The sequence below is a fragment of the Helianthus annuus genome, chromosome 16, assembly GCF_002127325.2.
Source record: "Helianthus annuus cultivar XRQ/B chromosome 16, HanXRQr2.0-SUNRISE, whole genome shotgun sequence".
NCBI lineage: Eukaryota > Viridiplantae > Streptophyta > Magnoliopsida > Asterales > Asteraceae > Helianthus > Helianthus annuus.
This window is the reverse complement of record NC_035448.2, coordinates 20,793,533-20,810,791: the sequence shown is the minus strand read 5'-3', so window position 1 is coordinate 20,810,791 and position 17,259 is coordinate 20,793,533. Positions and strand designations below refer to the sequence as shown.

At 38.0% G+C, this 17,259-nt stretch overlaps 1 protein-coding gene across 2 annotated transcripts; it reads left to right on the top strand.

Moving 5' to 3' along the window:
• Positions 1 to 5,560: 5,560 nt before the first annotated feature.
• Positions 5,561 to 7,305, top strand: LOC110915925 (transcription factor HHO5). 2 transcript variants are annotated; one of them, XM_022160674.1, is made up of 5 exons: positions 5,561 to 6,023; positions 6,119 to 6,339; positions 6,426 to 6,648; positions 6,750 to 6,826; positions 6,923 to 7,305. In XM_022160674.1, exons 1-5 carry the CDS (start codon positions 5,822 to 5,824, stop codon positions 7,118 to 7,120), a joined length of 921 nt encoding a protein of 306 aa, XP_022016366.1. In that variant the 5' UTR covers positions 5,561 to 5,821; the 3' UTR covers positions 7,121 to 7,305. The 2 variants fall into 2 exon arrangements, with proteins under 2 accessions (XP_022016366.1, XP_035841981.1); XM_035986088.1 differs by having other exon boundaries at positions 6,750 to 6,830; positions 6,923 to 7,108.
• Positions 7,306 to 17,259: the final 9,954 nt, after the last annotated feature.

Here is a 17,259-nt window from a genome sequence, read left to right as displayed (position 1 = left end):
TGATATGGGAAGAGGTTCGGTGCACATATCCATCCCATCAGCCTGCTCTACCTCATAATCTGCACACATCATCTGATCTACAAGTGACTCTTCATCAGATAAAGGACTCATTAGTGTGGTATTATCCTCCACAACCTCCTCCTTCATGTGAGAATAATCTCTAATATCGTCAGGTAATGGTGAGAGGCGTTCTTCTATCTCTATCTTCAATTTTTAAAGTATGACACTTAGAAACCAAGCAGCTGATTCGGTCTACATCGGACAGGTTGGGTGTTGCTAAATATTGCTCGAGTTTGGACAAAGTTACTTCCAATACAGCAAGCTCTTTTTCCTCCTCGGTCTCATAAACATAAACACCCTCGGGCTCAGAATATTCTTCGGGATGATATTGTCGATATCCCTGATACGGTCTATAGATGCGCACTTCCATCATCTTTTTATTCCAATACTTCGGGTTTTCCGAATACACCGGGCACACATCATAATCATAAGTGTGATCGCGACCGCAACAAAAACATAGACCATCCATCCTTGCCTCATAATAAACTTCCTCGTCTCGCTCGTATCCATATGAATAATAGTCATCCTCCATTTCTAATTTATAATCGTCAACGTATGATGGAGGTGGAAGCTGTGAAACATAAGACACCGGTTTTCCATGTGCCCTCCTGTAGTGAGCCTCGTGGCAACCAATACATGGATGTCATGGACCCCCGCATAATCTACACGTAAATAAGCTGAAATTTGTGTAATGCCCTGTCATCCTGCACAACACAACTCAACTACCAAGTGTAAATCTTGAACATAAAAGAAATCTTTTTGGTTTTTTTTTTTATTTTTTTTTCAAACTAACACACAAGATAACACACGTTGCGCACTACTCCCCAGCAACGGCGCCAAAATTTGACGTGATGTCGCGGTCACAATCAAATTTAATCCCAAAAACAACTATAGATAGCGGTAAGAGGGTATCGAACTCAGGGAGTATGTGGAAAGTATGTCGATTGTGTAGCTTTGCAATTAAACTATAATTACCTAAAATGCAGAAATTAAAATTCAAGATTTGATTGTTTTGGTTTTAATAACTAAAGTTAACTAATTAAATTGCAAATCAAAGACCGTAGTTTGTAAACAGATTAGGAACAAGCGACCATCCTAAATTTCCAGTTTGCTTTGGACAATTGTGTTTAAATTCACTAGAAAGAATCACATAGACATGATTCGTGTGTAATTGTTTGTTGTGATAAAAGGGAACTAAGTACTCGGATTATGACAATGCGAGGTTGTTACCCGATAACCAATTGACTAATATCCAACCCTAATCCCTCCCGTGATATCTCGATTGTCAACGACACCAAGAACGTACGGTTTAGAATATGAGTATAACATCAATCAACAATTTATAATCAAACATCCACACACCATAATAAACAAACAAACATTGCAAGTCTATTATTCTAGAAATACGAATCCAAACACAAAAGTCTTAAACAAACGTTCAATTCAGGATGATCACCATGAGTTTAGCCACATATAGCTTGGTGAATCATCATAGCACAAAGTTCAATGTTCATACGGATCGAAAACACAAACGAAATGTTTAGATAATGTCTACAACCAAGCAAGATCACCAAAATCGCCCCTAGCAAGCTCCAAAAACGTCCAATGATGAGAATAGGTGAAAAGACACCATCAAAACTCACTTAATGTGGCAGTTACACAAATTCCGCAGACTCCACCGTAATTTACGGCTCCACCGTAAATTACGGTGGACATAAAAGTGTTACGGTGCTGCACTACTGTTTTACGGTGGGAGCCAAATGCTTTTCAGGTCCACTGTAAATTACGGTAGGACCGTGATTTACGGTGGCAGCCTGAATTTTGTGCTTTGTTCATCTTATGCTCCACATTCTCAACCCGTTCAACTTGTAAGCCTTCAAAGCTGCATTTTTTCTCCATTTGAGCCGCCAAACCGTACCTGAGACATAAACAATAGTAGTTATCTAATTCAAGATAATTACACACATAAATGAGGGATAAACTTGTCTTTTAGCATCGCAAAGGGTTGTCCAATGGACCACCCGTCAGTGATCCTCTGCTGATGAAGACAAAGTCTGAAGAAGCAAAGGTCTGCGCTATGGTTCAACAGATGTTAAAGACCAATAGATGATATTCAACTGATGCTGCTCAACAGAGGTTATCAATGTAATAGTGCTTAGGCTAATAGCAAATGTTAGGAGTTTGTTAGGTTGTTAGATGTCGCTGTCTAGGTGACGTCAGCTTAGATGCTTCAGATGTTTTGTTTGTACTATAAATAGAACAGTGCATGTACTGTTCTATTTATCACTTTTCTCTTGACATTTTGTACAAACAAACTAGGAGTGATCAGGCTGAGGGGGGGTTTGTAATTCTCATGCACACGTAAACATTGTAATTGCAATCTTTATAAAAGCATGATAATGATAACATTCCTCTCATTGTTGTGATTTAAAAGTTTATTATTCCACTGCACATTTCCATTTCTGTTTTATCTTCTTCCATTGTTATCATCTTAACTGTCACAACAATCAAACCAAGATCCTAACAATTGGTATCAGAGCTTGGTCAATCAAATTCGAACCCAGCAAATCCTGCTGAATTGGTCAATCAAAAGCATTAAAATGTTTTCTGAAAATAAAAAATCTATCCTTAAAAAATAGCTTTGATTGGAAAAATTTTCAAAAATCCTTAAAGTCTGTTCAAAACCACTGTTTTTAAAACCTCTGCTTGGCTAAAAATTCATCCACTCCTGAAAGGTATCATCTGTTCTCATAACCTCTGTTTATACTAAACACTGATGTCTATCCTCTGATAGACTAAAATCAGCCACTGTTCATAACCTCTGATGTCTATCCACTGATAGACTAAAATCAGCCATTGTTCATTCCACTGTTCCCAACCTCTGTTGATTTCCAATAGAGGTTTCCTAACAAATGTCCTTCATTATCCCCAACAGAGGTTGCCACGTGGACAGATGTTAGCCATCAGATCTTTGAAACAGATGCCACGTCAGCTTTCATTTTTTCACCCTATAAAAACCCATGTTCCATCCCCAAACAAAGCTTACAATGCCGTCTCGAATTCAAAATTCTTCAAAGCGGTTTCCACTATCATCTTGTTCAACCCTACTCATCTTCCTTCTCCGATCATGGCTCTGCAAATAAAAACCCCCCATAACTACCTTCCTAACTTCGATAAAATGTGGTATGAATGGTTTTCTAAAAACAACCTGTGGTATGAATGGTTTTCTGAAAACAACCTATGTTTGCACATACTTTCCACCAGATATCACTATTTAAAATAGTAGTTCTCACTGTTTACGATGAAAGGTAGTGACTACTTTTGATTATTTGTTTAGGCTGATTTTTTCTTTAGTTGCATATAAGAGTTCAAATGCATCAACACACAAAATTTGTGAGAATAACTCATGACTATTTTAATATTAATCAAACCAAAAACTAAACTAAAAATTATAATATCTATACACCTATCTGTACTTTCTATTAAAATATGGTATCTATGAATTTCTAAAAACCACTCGTATTTGCACACGGGTATCACTAATAATAATAATAACAACAACAACAACAACAACAACAACAACAACAATAATAATATAAGTAACAATTAATAATTAACGAATACCTTCACAGAAATTATCAAGACAGTCACGACAACTTCTGGCTGACATCTTTAAATATTTATCCCACGCATCACTTGTACCGTATGCAAGTTGCCGGATTGTGGCTGTACGCTTTTGTATTCCAGAGAATCCAATTTTACGACTAGCACTTTCTTTTTGTGTGGAAATGGATATTGGCCCGCAAGATCATTAGAAATTCTTAAAAAAAGACGACGGCTTATACGAAACCGACGCCTAAACTTTGCATCGTCGTATAACAAATTTTCACAAAAATAATCGTGCATTAAACGAACATGAGCACCTAATCAATCTCGTTCAAAAGGCGCTTGTTTGAGACGCGTTCAAGAGGCGACCGTCCAGGACTCACTTTCTGGGAAGTCCAAATTTTTATTTTTTTATTTCATATAATTAAAACATAACAAAAGTGTATAAAATCTAAAAATCCACTAACATTTACAACCCCACATGATTTTTAAACTCATTAACCCAACCAACCCTATGTAAATGTAAGAGCATTCACATCTAGTGGTGCACAAAAAACCCGAACCCGGACCCCGACCCGAAAAAAAAACCCGGAACCGGGTATTATAAAACCCGGGTTTTTTATACCCGAACCCGAACCCGACCCTACCCGTAGGGTAGGGACCGGGTATGCATATTTGATCTAAAACCCGAACCCGGAACCGGTTTTTTTTATACCCGATTTATACCCGAAACCCGGTTTTATAAATACCCGAACCCGAACCCGGAACCGGTTTATACCCGAAACCCGGTTTATACCCGAAACCCGGTTTAAAAAAACCCGATTTTGATGTAATCTTGTTTAATTATGTATGCGTTAAGACTTCTAGTTCTTATGATTTTACAAAATTATGTATGCACTTTGATGTAATGAATCTTGTTTAAGTATTAGGTTTCTAGTTCTTATAATGAACAAAATTATGTAATCCACATATTTCTTTTCAAAGCCCAAAAGAACTAAACCAAAACCCCACTAAATCTCGTGACAATGCATGGCTGGTCCTGGTTGTTCTCATTTGATTTTTTTCGGCTCAACATGCAATTGCTTGAGCCACCTGCATCACTCGTCTAGCCTTCTCCAGCCACAACCGCACTACCCGATGCGGTTTTTTCCCAACCCGATGCGGGTTTTTTAATACCCGGTGCGGGTTTTTTCCCAACCCGATGCATACCCGAACCCTACCCGATGAATACCCGAACCGGACCCGAACCCGGAAATAGGGTATTATAATACCCGGGTTTTATAAAACCCGACCCGAACCCTACCCGAACCCGGGTATATAGGGTATACATTTTTGGTAGAAAACCCGGACCCGGACCCGACCCGGTTTTAAAAAAAACCCGATTTTTTAAAACCCGATCCTACCCGAACCCGATCCTACCCGAAACCCGGTTTTTAAAAAAACCCGATTTGTGCACCACTATTCACATCCAATCCACTAAAAATATACATACATTCCACTAAAAAACAAGTCCTATATCAATATATTTCCACTAAAAACAAATATTTTTTCTCTCTCCTTTTCAATATATATTACATTTTATCTCTCCTCTACTCACAACCACTTTCAATATATATTAAAAAAATATAGGGGGTGAACAGTGTCCCCCCAAATATACAGATGAACAGTAACATTTTCTCTCTCCTCCACTCACAACCACTTTTTATACTTCTTATATTTTAAAAAACCCCCCACACAGATTTTGGTGGTTTGGATGAGAATGCTCTAACTCAATTAAAAACTTAAAAATTTAAACCCAGGTAAGTATCAATCTTTTTGAAAGGGCCCATTTTTTGTATATTTTTTCGTATATAAGTTTATAACTTAGAAGCCCAATTTTTCTACTCGCGCACATGGACCACCGGGAGGACAGCCCCTGATCTCGTGAAAATTTTCAAGATTCTTATTCATTAAAGAATATGATAGAGTGGTTGTGGGACGATAACATACGTGACTAACCGATACATGAAAAAAGAATCTAAATTCCCCCTTGATTCTCTCTTCTTGTCTTTCTTCACATTCTTTATATTCTTACAATATTTTCTCTCTTCATCACTTTCCCACTTTTCATCAACAACAACATCAACATAACCAATCCACTCTATATTCATTATTCATGGGCACCTTAAGCTTGGATCTCCAACCTGTTTTTATCCCTAAATCAATCACTCATTTTCTTACAGAATTATCAACAGTCACTAGCGTAACACAGAAGTTATTGCATGTTAACGATTTTGTCAACCGGTTAGAGTCAGAAACGCGTAAAATCGAAGCGTTTGAACGAGAACTTCCCCTGTGCATGATCCTCATTAATGATGGTTTGTTTTATTTTGTTAATTCAGTTTTTTTTTTTTTTTTTTTTTTTTTTTTTTTGAGAATTTAGTTTGATCATGTTTGATGTGTAATTTTTTAGCGATTGGTGCGTTGAAAGAAGAAGCAATGGTGTTGGAGAAATCGTCGAATGTACAACCGGTACTTGAAGAATTTATGCCGCTTAAGAACAGGTTTGTTGATGATGATGACGCAAAAGTTGAAACGGCTATAAACCGAAAAGATAATGGTGATAAGAAGAATTGGTTGAGCTCTACACATTTATGGAACACTAATGAGAGTCTTAATCAAATGGTTAAAGAGGTAAAACTTGAAGGAACAAAGTGGTGTGTTTGGAGTTATTTAAAACTAATAAAATGTATGAATTTATATGTTTGGTTTGGTTGCAGAAAACTGAGGAAGAAGATGGAGGGCGAGCTACGGTTAATGAAAATAGTCGATTGACTAATTCGTGTTATATACCAAGTGTTCAACCAAACATACAAATTGGTAGCACTATGGTTGCAGTTGCACCACCTCAGCATCATACATATAGGAAACAAAGGAGATGTTGGTCCAACGAGTTGCATAGGCGATTTGTCAATGCGTTGCAACAACTAGGTGGTTCACAAGGTTAGACTTAGACCATATTGTCATACATTAAAATTCATGCAACATATATTTATGCAAGATTGGTGTATCATTGATCATGATTCTTGCAAAAACTTTTGTAGTAGCGACACCTAAGCAGATTCGCGAGCTTATGAGAGTAGATGGTCTCACCAATGATGAAGTGAAGAGCCATTTGCAAGTTAGTTAATGTTCTTAACTTCCTTACTTTTTGTCCATATCATTATTTTGTTCATAAGTACTAAATGTATTTCCTTTTATTTGTCTTATAATGTAGAAATACAGGCTTCATACACGAAGAATTCCATCGTCAAAAACGAATAAGTTTTGTGTTGATGTAGAAGGAAGATCATGGATGTCTAAATCTAGCAATTCTAAATCGGGTTCTCCTGACGGGCCCCTTCTAAACGGTGGGAACAACATTGATGATGAAGACGATAAATCGGAAAATTATTGTTGGAGTGGTAATCTTTAACCAATTTCTAGTAAAATTTTGTAGGGTTAGATTGATTTGAACTTATCTTGCTTTGAATTACTGTCATGTTTTTGGATTTTTGTCCAAGAGGTGAAGCACATATGTATGAGATAAGAGAACATCATCATTCAAAAGTGGACCATATGTTTGTTTGTTTATTTATTTATATATTAATATTTGATGCATATCTTACCTTTGGGAAATCTTGAATCATTCTTGTGTTTGAATGGATTTGGCTCTACTCATTTGTTAAAGGGGAAAATAGATTCTTTTTAGTAGGTAGTAGGTGTGGATACTTTGACAAGTCAAACATGTGATGATTAAATTAAAACTCAAGGGGGTATTTTTGTATCATGTGTAATTTAATGTGCGCAGGTTTACAAAGTTGACCACTGATTCTGTTTACATTTTAACCAGAAATTCTCTTTTGAAAAAGAGTTTTTGTTCCATGTGAAAGTACCTCTTTATCATGATTAACATTATAAAATGTTGTTAGCATTATTTCTCTCTTTATAAAATTCTTGATTTTGATACATTTCCCCCAAGTTATAAGCTTCTGCTTCGGGTTAGGGTTTGAAATATCATTAAAACCCTACTCTTTATGTGTCGATATATTGGGATTATAAGAATACGTACATGATACACTATATAGATATGCATTGACCTAAAGTTCTAAACTTTATAGGTCTTGTATATCTATACATTTGTGTTTAACCCGTCTATACCAAATAGAAAATTCTTATATTTTGTCAACAATATGTATTAAAAACTATAAAGTAATTAAATTTGTTTGAATTTTGAGATACTTGGTGCACAAGAAAGTCTAAAAGCAAGTCACAAGAAGGTTCATAGATATAGGAACAAGATAATGATGAGAGGTTGAACACAAAAAGAAGACAACGACATGTTGTCAACTTAGGCTTTTAAGATTAGATACAACATTTTACAAGCCATCCAATTTGTTGTATTGCATGATTAAGATGATAACTTTTTGTACCCCTTAAAGTAATATTTGAGTCTATCCTTAATGAGAATCTGAATATTATAAATTAAAATTTAAATATTCAACTAAATACATATTTAAGAGAGATTTTGAGCCTGTGTTGTTTAACTTTTGAGTTTGCTGCAAGATTTTGAGCTTAATTTTTGGACTTGTGTTCTCGCGATATACTCGAACTATCACCATACATTATAATAACAATGATTATTATTATTTAGTATTATTAATGCTATTACAATGTATATGAAAAGTGGAGTCCATCATAAATTCAAAGAACAAACAAACAAAGCTTTAAAGAAGGTCTTAAAATTGAATAGTCAATAAGCTGTTTAAAATTGATTTTGTGCAAGTTTTCTTTGATTATTTGTACCAAACCATTCATATCCCACCTAAAGGCTAAAAGTCTAAAACACAATATTCTAGGTGTGTTTGCATGAAAAAAATGGTCCCTTTTCCAAACAAAATAAGTGGGAGAAGAATCTTTTAGAATAAAAATCTTATGAATACAGGCCAATCTCATTGCTTGTTTGGTACTAATTGGGTGTCTCTTTCTCTGTATGGGGGGTTATTCTAATATGTTGTAAAACTGATCTATTTATAAGAAGATATGTAGGTTTATGACACATGTATAAATATAATGGGGAAGGGTATTGTAGGTGCAAATAAGCTGGGCTACTCGCGAGTGACATGAGTTCGGCTACAAAAGTTCGAAACGAGTCGAGCTTAAAAACAAGCTCGTTTAATTAACGAGCTCGAGCTGACTCGCGAACCTTAACGAGCTCACTATTTATATAATTATTTATTTAATATATTAAATATATATTTAAACAATATTAATTACCATTTATAAAATTATGAAAAATAACTAAATTATATATAAAATAATAATTATAATTACTATAAATTAATTAATTAATAAAAAATGAGCCGAGCTCGAGCTTGTAAAACTACTTACGAGCCGAGCTCGAGCTCAAGCCTTCATAAGTTAAACGAGCTCGTGTTCACGCCTGATCGAGCTCGGGTTCGACTTGACTCGTTTAGACCCGTAGGTATTAGTATCAATTTTGCTACTAGTGTTTTTTTTAATATCAGTATACAATAAATTAAATGTAACACCATAATGAGTTTGTCAGATCATTGTAATGAGGAAAAGATATACTTTAATCAAAACTCATGCTGTAATAAGTTGAACACGTTGCAAACCAAAACTAAAAAACGGGTCATTGTAATTACTAGTTAATCATATTCTTTAAAAAATGTGATTTTAAATAACAAAAATATTATAGCAAGTATAGCATCAAACTAATCCAAATAAAACTTTGGACTCTATGATATAATTTCTTTTTCTAACGATAAATTTCTTTTAATCTCTGTCGTATGTAAAAGTACTTGAACCTAAAACCTCCCTTCTTAAACCAGTTATTTAAATGTTTTGTTTTTGCTAATGGACCACCATCCATTACGCATTACTATGATATAATTTTCCAAGTGGAAATGTATTCTTGATTCCCAGGATTTAGAAAGTTGGTAAAGATTTCTTTTCTTTAGATTTGAATAAGAAGTCAAACGTGTAACTCTTTCAGTTCTTCTATTTTTTAGGAGTTAGTTACGTCGTTAGTCCTCATGGTTTATGAAAGGTAACAACCTAGGGTACTAATAGTTTAAAGTAAAATTCTAAGGTATTAACCTTTTAATTTGTAACAAACTAGAGTACTAACACTTAACCCAGTTTAACTTTAACTGAGTTCAAGGGTAATCACTTCTTTTTGCATTTTTCATTTATCAAAAGTAATTAAAAACTCTAAATAAAAACTTCTATCCTCATAAACTCAAATGAAACCACAACTTCCCTCTAAACTTACGTTCCCCACAACCGCCGACGAACATGGTGGATATTCACGAGCTAACGAGCATGTTTGAACCAGCGTTCTACTTCTTAAATCACAATTTTCTTCAAGGAACCCTTTATTATCACAACAAAAACTGTAGCAAGAAGCTACAACATACAATAAGGAAAGGAAGAAAAGAAACAGAACAAACTAATAATTCTCAAAGCTTAGTTTACAACATCGGAACATAGTTAATGGTGTATCTCAAAGCTTAGTTTACAACTTAAATCACAATTAAGTTCTGTAGGTAATGTGAAGAATATTATTTTAGGGAAAGTCATATGGAGTATTCATAATAGTGAGAGATCATGGAACCGATTCCGAGGAAGATGTCGATACCTGGGCCGTGGAAGCAAGTCTTTAATGTGTCAAAGGAGATGGTGGATTATGGGATAAACTTACCAGATTATTTTCGGGCTATACCAGGGGTTGGTGACTCAGTATTATTTTGGAAGGAACGATGGCTAGAAGGTGGGACGTTGCAATGCAGGTTCCTTGTTTTGTTCAATTTAGAAGGCCTAAAGAACGCAATGGTGGCGGACCGAATGAAGGTATTGAATGGAATGGTGGTACTGAATTTTTGCTGGGTGCGGCAACCAGAATCGGCGGAAGAAATGGCAGCAGTTCAGGACCTATCCCAACTTCTGTTCTCGGTGGCTGGTGGTCACGGTGTGGACCAGTGGAGGTGGGAGTTGGATACTTCAGGTCGTTTTTCTGTTAAGAGCCTTAAGAACTGGTTACAAAATTCAAGATTCACAAATCTGGGAAATGATTTCGTATGGAATAATTGGATACCAATAAAAGTGATTTTCTTGGCGTGGAGGTTATCGCTGGAACGGCTTCCAATGTTGGCGGCATTGGCACGGAGGAATGTTTGGACCGGTCAAACCTTTTGCAGAATTTGTAATCAGGAGGAAGAAGATGTGCATCATCTATTTGTAAGCTGCGAAATGGCACTGAATGTTTGGAATTTCGTATCACATCGGTGCAAGGTGTCAAATGTTTATGCTTTCCGAGCAAAAGACTTGTTGGACTGGCATAAATATGTCCGAGGTAGCATGAAGTGGAGGAAACTAGTTTTCGCAGTAATGCAAGTGGTAATATAGGTACTATGGTGGAGAGGGAATAATCTCATTTTTAATGACAAAGAAATACAATTGGATTGGATGACGAATGAAATTAAGCAATTGGGTTTTCTATGGATTGGAGGCCGTTCGAATCTAAAAGATATAACGTGGGAGGAATGGTGTAATTTTGATGTATCAAGGAAATGTTAGTAGGTTGATAGTTTAATTGGTGTATGTATTTGGTGTGGGCTAATACGTTGTTGGCCCTTGAAATAGTAATAAAATTTTATTGGCTGTTAAAAAAAAAAGAACATAATTAATGATGTATCTCAAAGCTTAGCAAAATTATTTTATGTGATGGTTATGTAATTTGAAGAAACACTGGTTTAATTGACCAGAATCAACTGAACCAGGGGGTTCGAATCTGCATAAAAGGGGTTAAATCTTCTCGTTCGATTCGTGAATGATCTTCTTCCTCTAGCAATCACTGGAAAACAACAGCCGTTAGACTCGCCACGGGGAGAATGGAGGTTCTCTCCGTGACCACCCTCCGGCGTGAGAATAAGTACAGGTTTTGATGAAGCAGAAGAAGTGAAAGTGAAGTGAATGTAACTTTCCAATTATACCTGAATTACCCTTCTATTTATAGCCGGAGTTTGGGCGGGAAAATTTGTTGATGAAAGGTTGACGGAAAGTGCCTTTTCCGTGAGCGGTTATTTTCCCTCCCGTTAAATCCCTAACGATTTGGGTATGCACAGGGATCGTGATTTTGATCAACGGTTAGGGTGTTGCCACGTTGAAAGTGGGCAAGTGTAGATCTTTCTTCAATTTCGTGCCATCATCGTGACTTTGTGGGGGCTTGGGATGATGCCACATGGCCATTCGGTTACAACCGAATAGTGGTGCATGATAGAGTCTTCTAGAAGGATACAACTGTAGTCCTGTGTGACTCTTCCTCACGTTAACTTCGTGGTAACGGAGAAGTTATTTTTATCCAAGTCTGGATATTATTTATGCGGAAGTGTTTGTTAGGATCTTTATCCTATCTGCTATGGAGGTCGGTGCAAGGATTTGTTAGTTTCCTTTTGGTGCGTAGATGTTAAACATAGTTTTCATCCTAACTTCTTTTTGTAGAACCAGTGAGTGGCCGCGCAAGGTCTATTAAAGAAGGCTTAAAGACGAGGTTGTAGTAAGGTCTTAAGTACCTGAAGCAAGGTTTTTGGGACCTTACCCCTTCAAGTCCCCCCAGTCTAGTGCTGCTCTTATGAAAATAAGTGGAGCACTGGACTATGAGAGATGGGTACTTTTGCTGTAGAGTTTTTGGCGCGAAAGGAGAGAACCTTTTGGAGAAGATACTCTTGCTCATGATTCTGATTTTGAAAATCTTGACTTTGGCAGGTGAAAAGGTACAATGATGACTGTTGACGTGTGATAGGGTGTCGCTGTCAGTTGTACGTCGCTGATCGTGTCTCTCACGCGTGCGTAAACTCGCGTTATTGCCTATTCCCACTTGCCCCTGATGCTTGGGTAACCGTGCCAACCCCGAAAAAGGTGTTGTTGCAGTTATCTAGGTTATTTATGGCGGTGGGTATATAAATCTTTCAATTGCTTATTCTCGTCAATCATTGCCTTTTGAAAAACCTTTTCTTCTTCATCTCCCTTGTCAGTTTCTTGAAAGAATTTGTAATTTTTCTCCTCTATGTCAACCAGGGACCATCACGAAGATTCTTCTGAAGAAATGGCTGCTGGTCTTCCACCATTGAAGTGGTCTAAAGAAACCTTCGATGGTCTGGTTCGAAACTTCAAGTTTCCTGCTAGTTGGGACGCTCGATACCCTGATGAGGGTCAGACGGCGGCGGATGCTCCGACCGGGTATATCACTTTATTTTGGGATTTTTTCTCTGTAGGCAATTTTCGATTTCCTGCAACGAAGTTCTTTCTTGACATTCTTTCGTATTAGAAGTTCCATCTTTCTCAGATCCACCCTATTGGGATGGTCAGGGTTCGCCATTTTGAGTTCGTCTGTCGTACAATGCATATCGATCCGACGGTTACCCGTTTCCGGGTGTTTCATCAGATGCATTGTTCCCAAGGGTTCTACTCGTTTGTGCAAAGGGAATCTGCGAAGAAGATCTTGCTGCAACCCCAAAGTCTTTTCATAACTGGAAACAAAAGTTCTTCTTTATTAAAGTTGGGGTGATTCCGAAGAGGATGACTTTTAGGGGAAAAGAGGATGTTCCAACTGAGACCATTCAGACTCCTTTTTCCAAAAATTGGTACAAGGATTTGAAGGACATTCCATCAACTGCTCTGCTGGAGAAATCCCTGGTTGATGCTAGTATGAGTCTGAACTGGAGGATGAATCGGGAGGAGAAGCCAATGTATATGGAAGATGGCAAAAGTAAGATTTGGGGTTTGCCCTGTTTGCTTCCCTTTGTTGTGTTTTTTTTTTTGAATTTGTCTCTGCTTCTCTCTTCTGCAGTTATTTCTTTGTATGTTGTTGCTTTTGAGAGAGAAGATGGGAAGATGGCCACTGTTCCCAAAAAAGCTGACGAGGAGCTTTGGTATCTTCGGATTGTGAAGAATTTCGTTCTACCGCGGGATGAGGACTTGGCTGCGCAACCCGCAACTGGCGCTGGTAATTTTACTATAATACTATTTTCTGCTGCTTTTGCGCGTTGACTAGCTTTTTGTAAACTTTGTGTTTTTCAGTAGGTGAACTGTCCAACCTGGGCATAGGCCCTGAAAAGAAAAAAACGCGCGCCTGCTGCCACTGCTGTGCCAAAAAGGAGTGATGTGGAGAAAACTCAATCTTCCAAAGCCAAAAATGTGAGAGGAGAGAAGAAAGGTATGCGCCATTCCTCTGACTCCTGGTGTGATTATGTGGTGGTATCTGACTCATTAGAGGGTCTTGCGCCTGCAGTTGTGAGGAAACCTAAGCTGGAACCTAGGGATACTGCGGACGTTCCTTTGTCAAATCCTGATGACCCTATTGATTTAGAGTCAAGTCCTGAGCATTTGTTGAGGAAGAAGGCGGGGAAGAGAAAACAAGCTGATGCTGAGGCTGAAGGTCAGCCTGTCAAGAAGGTTTAAAAGAAGAAAATCACCAGAAGAGGCAATCTTGATGCCTTTATCGCGAACCCGCTTCTTGGTAGGTGTTTTTCTTTGTTTTCCTTTTATGCGCATTGCGTGTTTGTAATATATATTTTTGTTTTTGCAGAAAAATCGAATTTTCCTGTTCATGCGGAGCCATCATCCGCTGTTAATGAGGATCTTCCGCCCTCTTCTCCTCGCGCCCTGATTAGCGAGCAGTTAGAGAGCACTAAAGCTGCTGGCGATAATGAGGCGGAGAAGACTGCTGAGGTAGAGATCCCTGAGGTTGAAAATCCTGCTGAGGTTGCTGTGGAATCGGAGATGGTTGTTAACTCCGAGGCCACGGATGTTGATCCTGGACATCCAAAATCTCCTGAAGTTGTGGCGCGTAATCCGGGGAAAGGGAAGTCTGCTCAAGATATTCCTGTAGCAACTTCTCCTTCTGCGGCTTGTGGTTCTGCGCCTGTAAATATTGAAAAGATTCCTACTGAGGACCAAGGTTCTTTTTCTTATGCTGATAAAAATTCTCCTATACGCCCGGATGAAACTTTGGGGGATTATTATTATAGAACCTACTCAGAGAAGAACGCCTCTGAAATTCATGTCCCTGTTTGGAACTTGAAGAAAGGTGACACCTTTTCAGACTGGCGTGTGTGCCGAGACTGGTTGCAGGGAACCTTCCCGCCTGGGGAGATTAAATTTCAGGAGGGGCATCTTCATGATCAGACCTATCATGCCTATCTTGAAGAGGTTGTCACTTATACGTATACTACGCACCGCATAGTGCGTGGGTGGCGTAGCATGCATAAAGAGTAGGCTGCTTATGAAGAGTCCAAGAAAAAAGTTTTCTGCAGATGAGGCCCGAGTAGCCTAGTTGAAAGCTGCGTTGGAAGCTGACCGGGCCAAGTTTGATCATGACCGAAAAACTGAAGAATGGTCAGTTGCAGGATGGAAGAGAAAAGCAGAAGCTGAAGCTGCCCTTCTTTCCAAGGAGCGCAAAAATTGGAAAGAGATTTGCGAGGAAGATAATGCTGAGAAGATGGGTCTCCGCAATGTTATCAATAATCTTAAGGCTGAAGTTGAGAAGTTGAAGAAACAAGATGCGGAGATTGAAAAATTGAAGCAAGAAAAAGCTGAAGCTGAGGCTGCGCGGGATGAGGCGCGTTCCCATAGGGAGAGGAGTGAACAGAGAGAGGTACATACCTGTGCTACCCTTGCTCTTAGGAGAAGGAGATAGAAGAACTTATTACTTTATTATCTGAGCATGAACAACTTAAAGCGGAGGTTGATGCTGTTAAAAAAGATTTAGATCTTGAACGAACCAAACAGGCTGAAACTTCCCGCCGTCTTTCTGAGATAGAAGACAAGTTGGAGAACTCTGAGACTGCGCGGGCAACGGCGGAGAGTGAGCTTGAGCCGTTGAAAAGTGATATGCTATGGTTGAAGAGCATGGGATTGCAAGTGTGTCACACCCCGATTTCCACGTGTCTCACCGGTGGGCCCGGTGGGGGATTACCGTGACGTAGTTGGCAACATTATAGTCAAACCACACAATATAAATGAATGCATATCGGAAGCATAAAGATAATATATTTCAACATTTAGTGTAATATCAACGTATCACCATTGTTGAAATAATAATCCACAGGGGATCAATAATAATAACAAAAGTATTGTTCAACAGACTTCAGGCATCTTAAGCTTGCGAGACTTCTAATGATGCTAAGGAGAAATCCCAGCCAATTACGCATAGTACCTGCATTTAGTCTTTTTGGGGAAAATACGTCAGTTTACACTGGTAAATACATTCAACCGACACTTTTGTAAAATGTTTAATAAAATTGGTTTAAATGCTCAAGGCACAAACTCTTTATAACTTGGGATAATTTATAATCAAATCTTGTAAAGAATTACATGTTACTATGCGTTCGGTCGCCCGGGTCGTGCCGGGTTAAAGTTTAATAGACACACCACATAGCATAAAACCGTGGCGGGTAACCAACGGCTACACTTTTATAATCATGGACATAATGTCGGGTGTACGCCTACACCGGGATGTCAAGGTCGTGGCCATTCGTAAATGCTGCCAAGGATATCCGGGACATGGTCATTAAGCCCCCAAAGGCGTAAAGCCAACAAAACAAGTTTTTAAACGGGTCACATTGATAATACCCAACTACTAATGAGTTGGGGTCAATTGCCCGACCAAGCGGTATTTTAGATACCGTAACCCAAGCCCGTATAACGGAAAATAAGTTACAAGTATTTACCTTTGCAAGTATAATTCCTTAAATTGAAATAAATTGCAGATAGCTTTTACTGGTCCCTTAATCTGGAACGAAGGTTTAAATTAACCTATTATAATCCTAACGGGTCTTTAATTTAGCCGTAGCCTAGACCGGTCAGTTTCGAAGGATAGTTATGGTTTAATCGCATGAAAGGCGAAAACCGTGAATGGAGTGTGACTTTGACCCAACAAGTTTGAAGACTTGTTTTATATGGGTATAATATTCATACTCTAGATTTTGGGGTCAAAACAATATGGTTTGACCCGTTTCGACTAATTTATGTAAACTAGTTACATAAGCCGAACCGTGCGCGCAAAAGGCGCAACGGGTAACCGTAAGAGTCCTACACTGTTTTCCTAAGTCAACATGCTTTAAAGAGGTTGTGGTATCAGTAGGATACCTTCCATAATGTCCGTAACGAGTTTAAGTTCATATTATGCCCCGTAGGGGTATTTCGGTCTTTTTAAAGATTATAAAAGAGGTTTCTGAGTTCTACAGGAAATGTGAGTTTCCCGAACAGTTTATAAAGTCTAAAATACTTTATTTATTATTTAAAATCAGTGGCAACTGGAATCGGGTCAAAAGACCTTGTAGAACTCAAGTTATGGCCGAAAAGGGTATATTCGGTATTTACCGAACCGTTGCCATAACCGCAGGTTATGAGCAGGTTAAAAATAATTAAAAATCTTTAAAAATCCCAAAATATTATTTTACATCAGTGAGTAAAAGGTTTGGTGTCGAAATCCGGGTTTAGATAGGCGTTATGCTAATTGCGCTATTTAATTACTAAAGTTTCGCAATT

Excerpts from the sequence above, each read along its gene's own strand:
- LOC110915925 (XM_022160674.1), top strand. The coding sequence starts at position 5,822 with ATGGGCACCTTAAGCTTGGATCTCCAACCTGTTTTTATCCCTAAATCA. Across the intron at positions 6,024-6,118 it reads CATGATCCTCATTAATGATG|CGATTGGTGCGTTGAAAGAA; the intron begins GTTTGTTTTATT and ends GTAATTTTTTAG. Across the intron at positions 6,827-6,922 it reads AAGTGAAGAGCCATTTGCAA|AAATACAGGCTTCATACACG; the intron begins GTTAGTTAATGT and ends CTTATAATGTAG.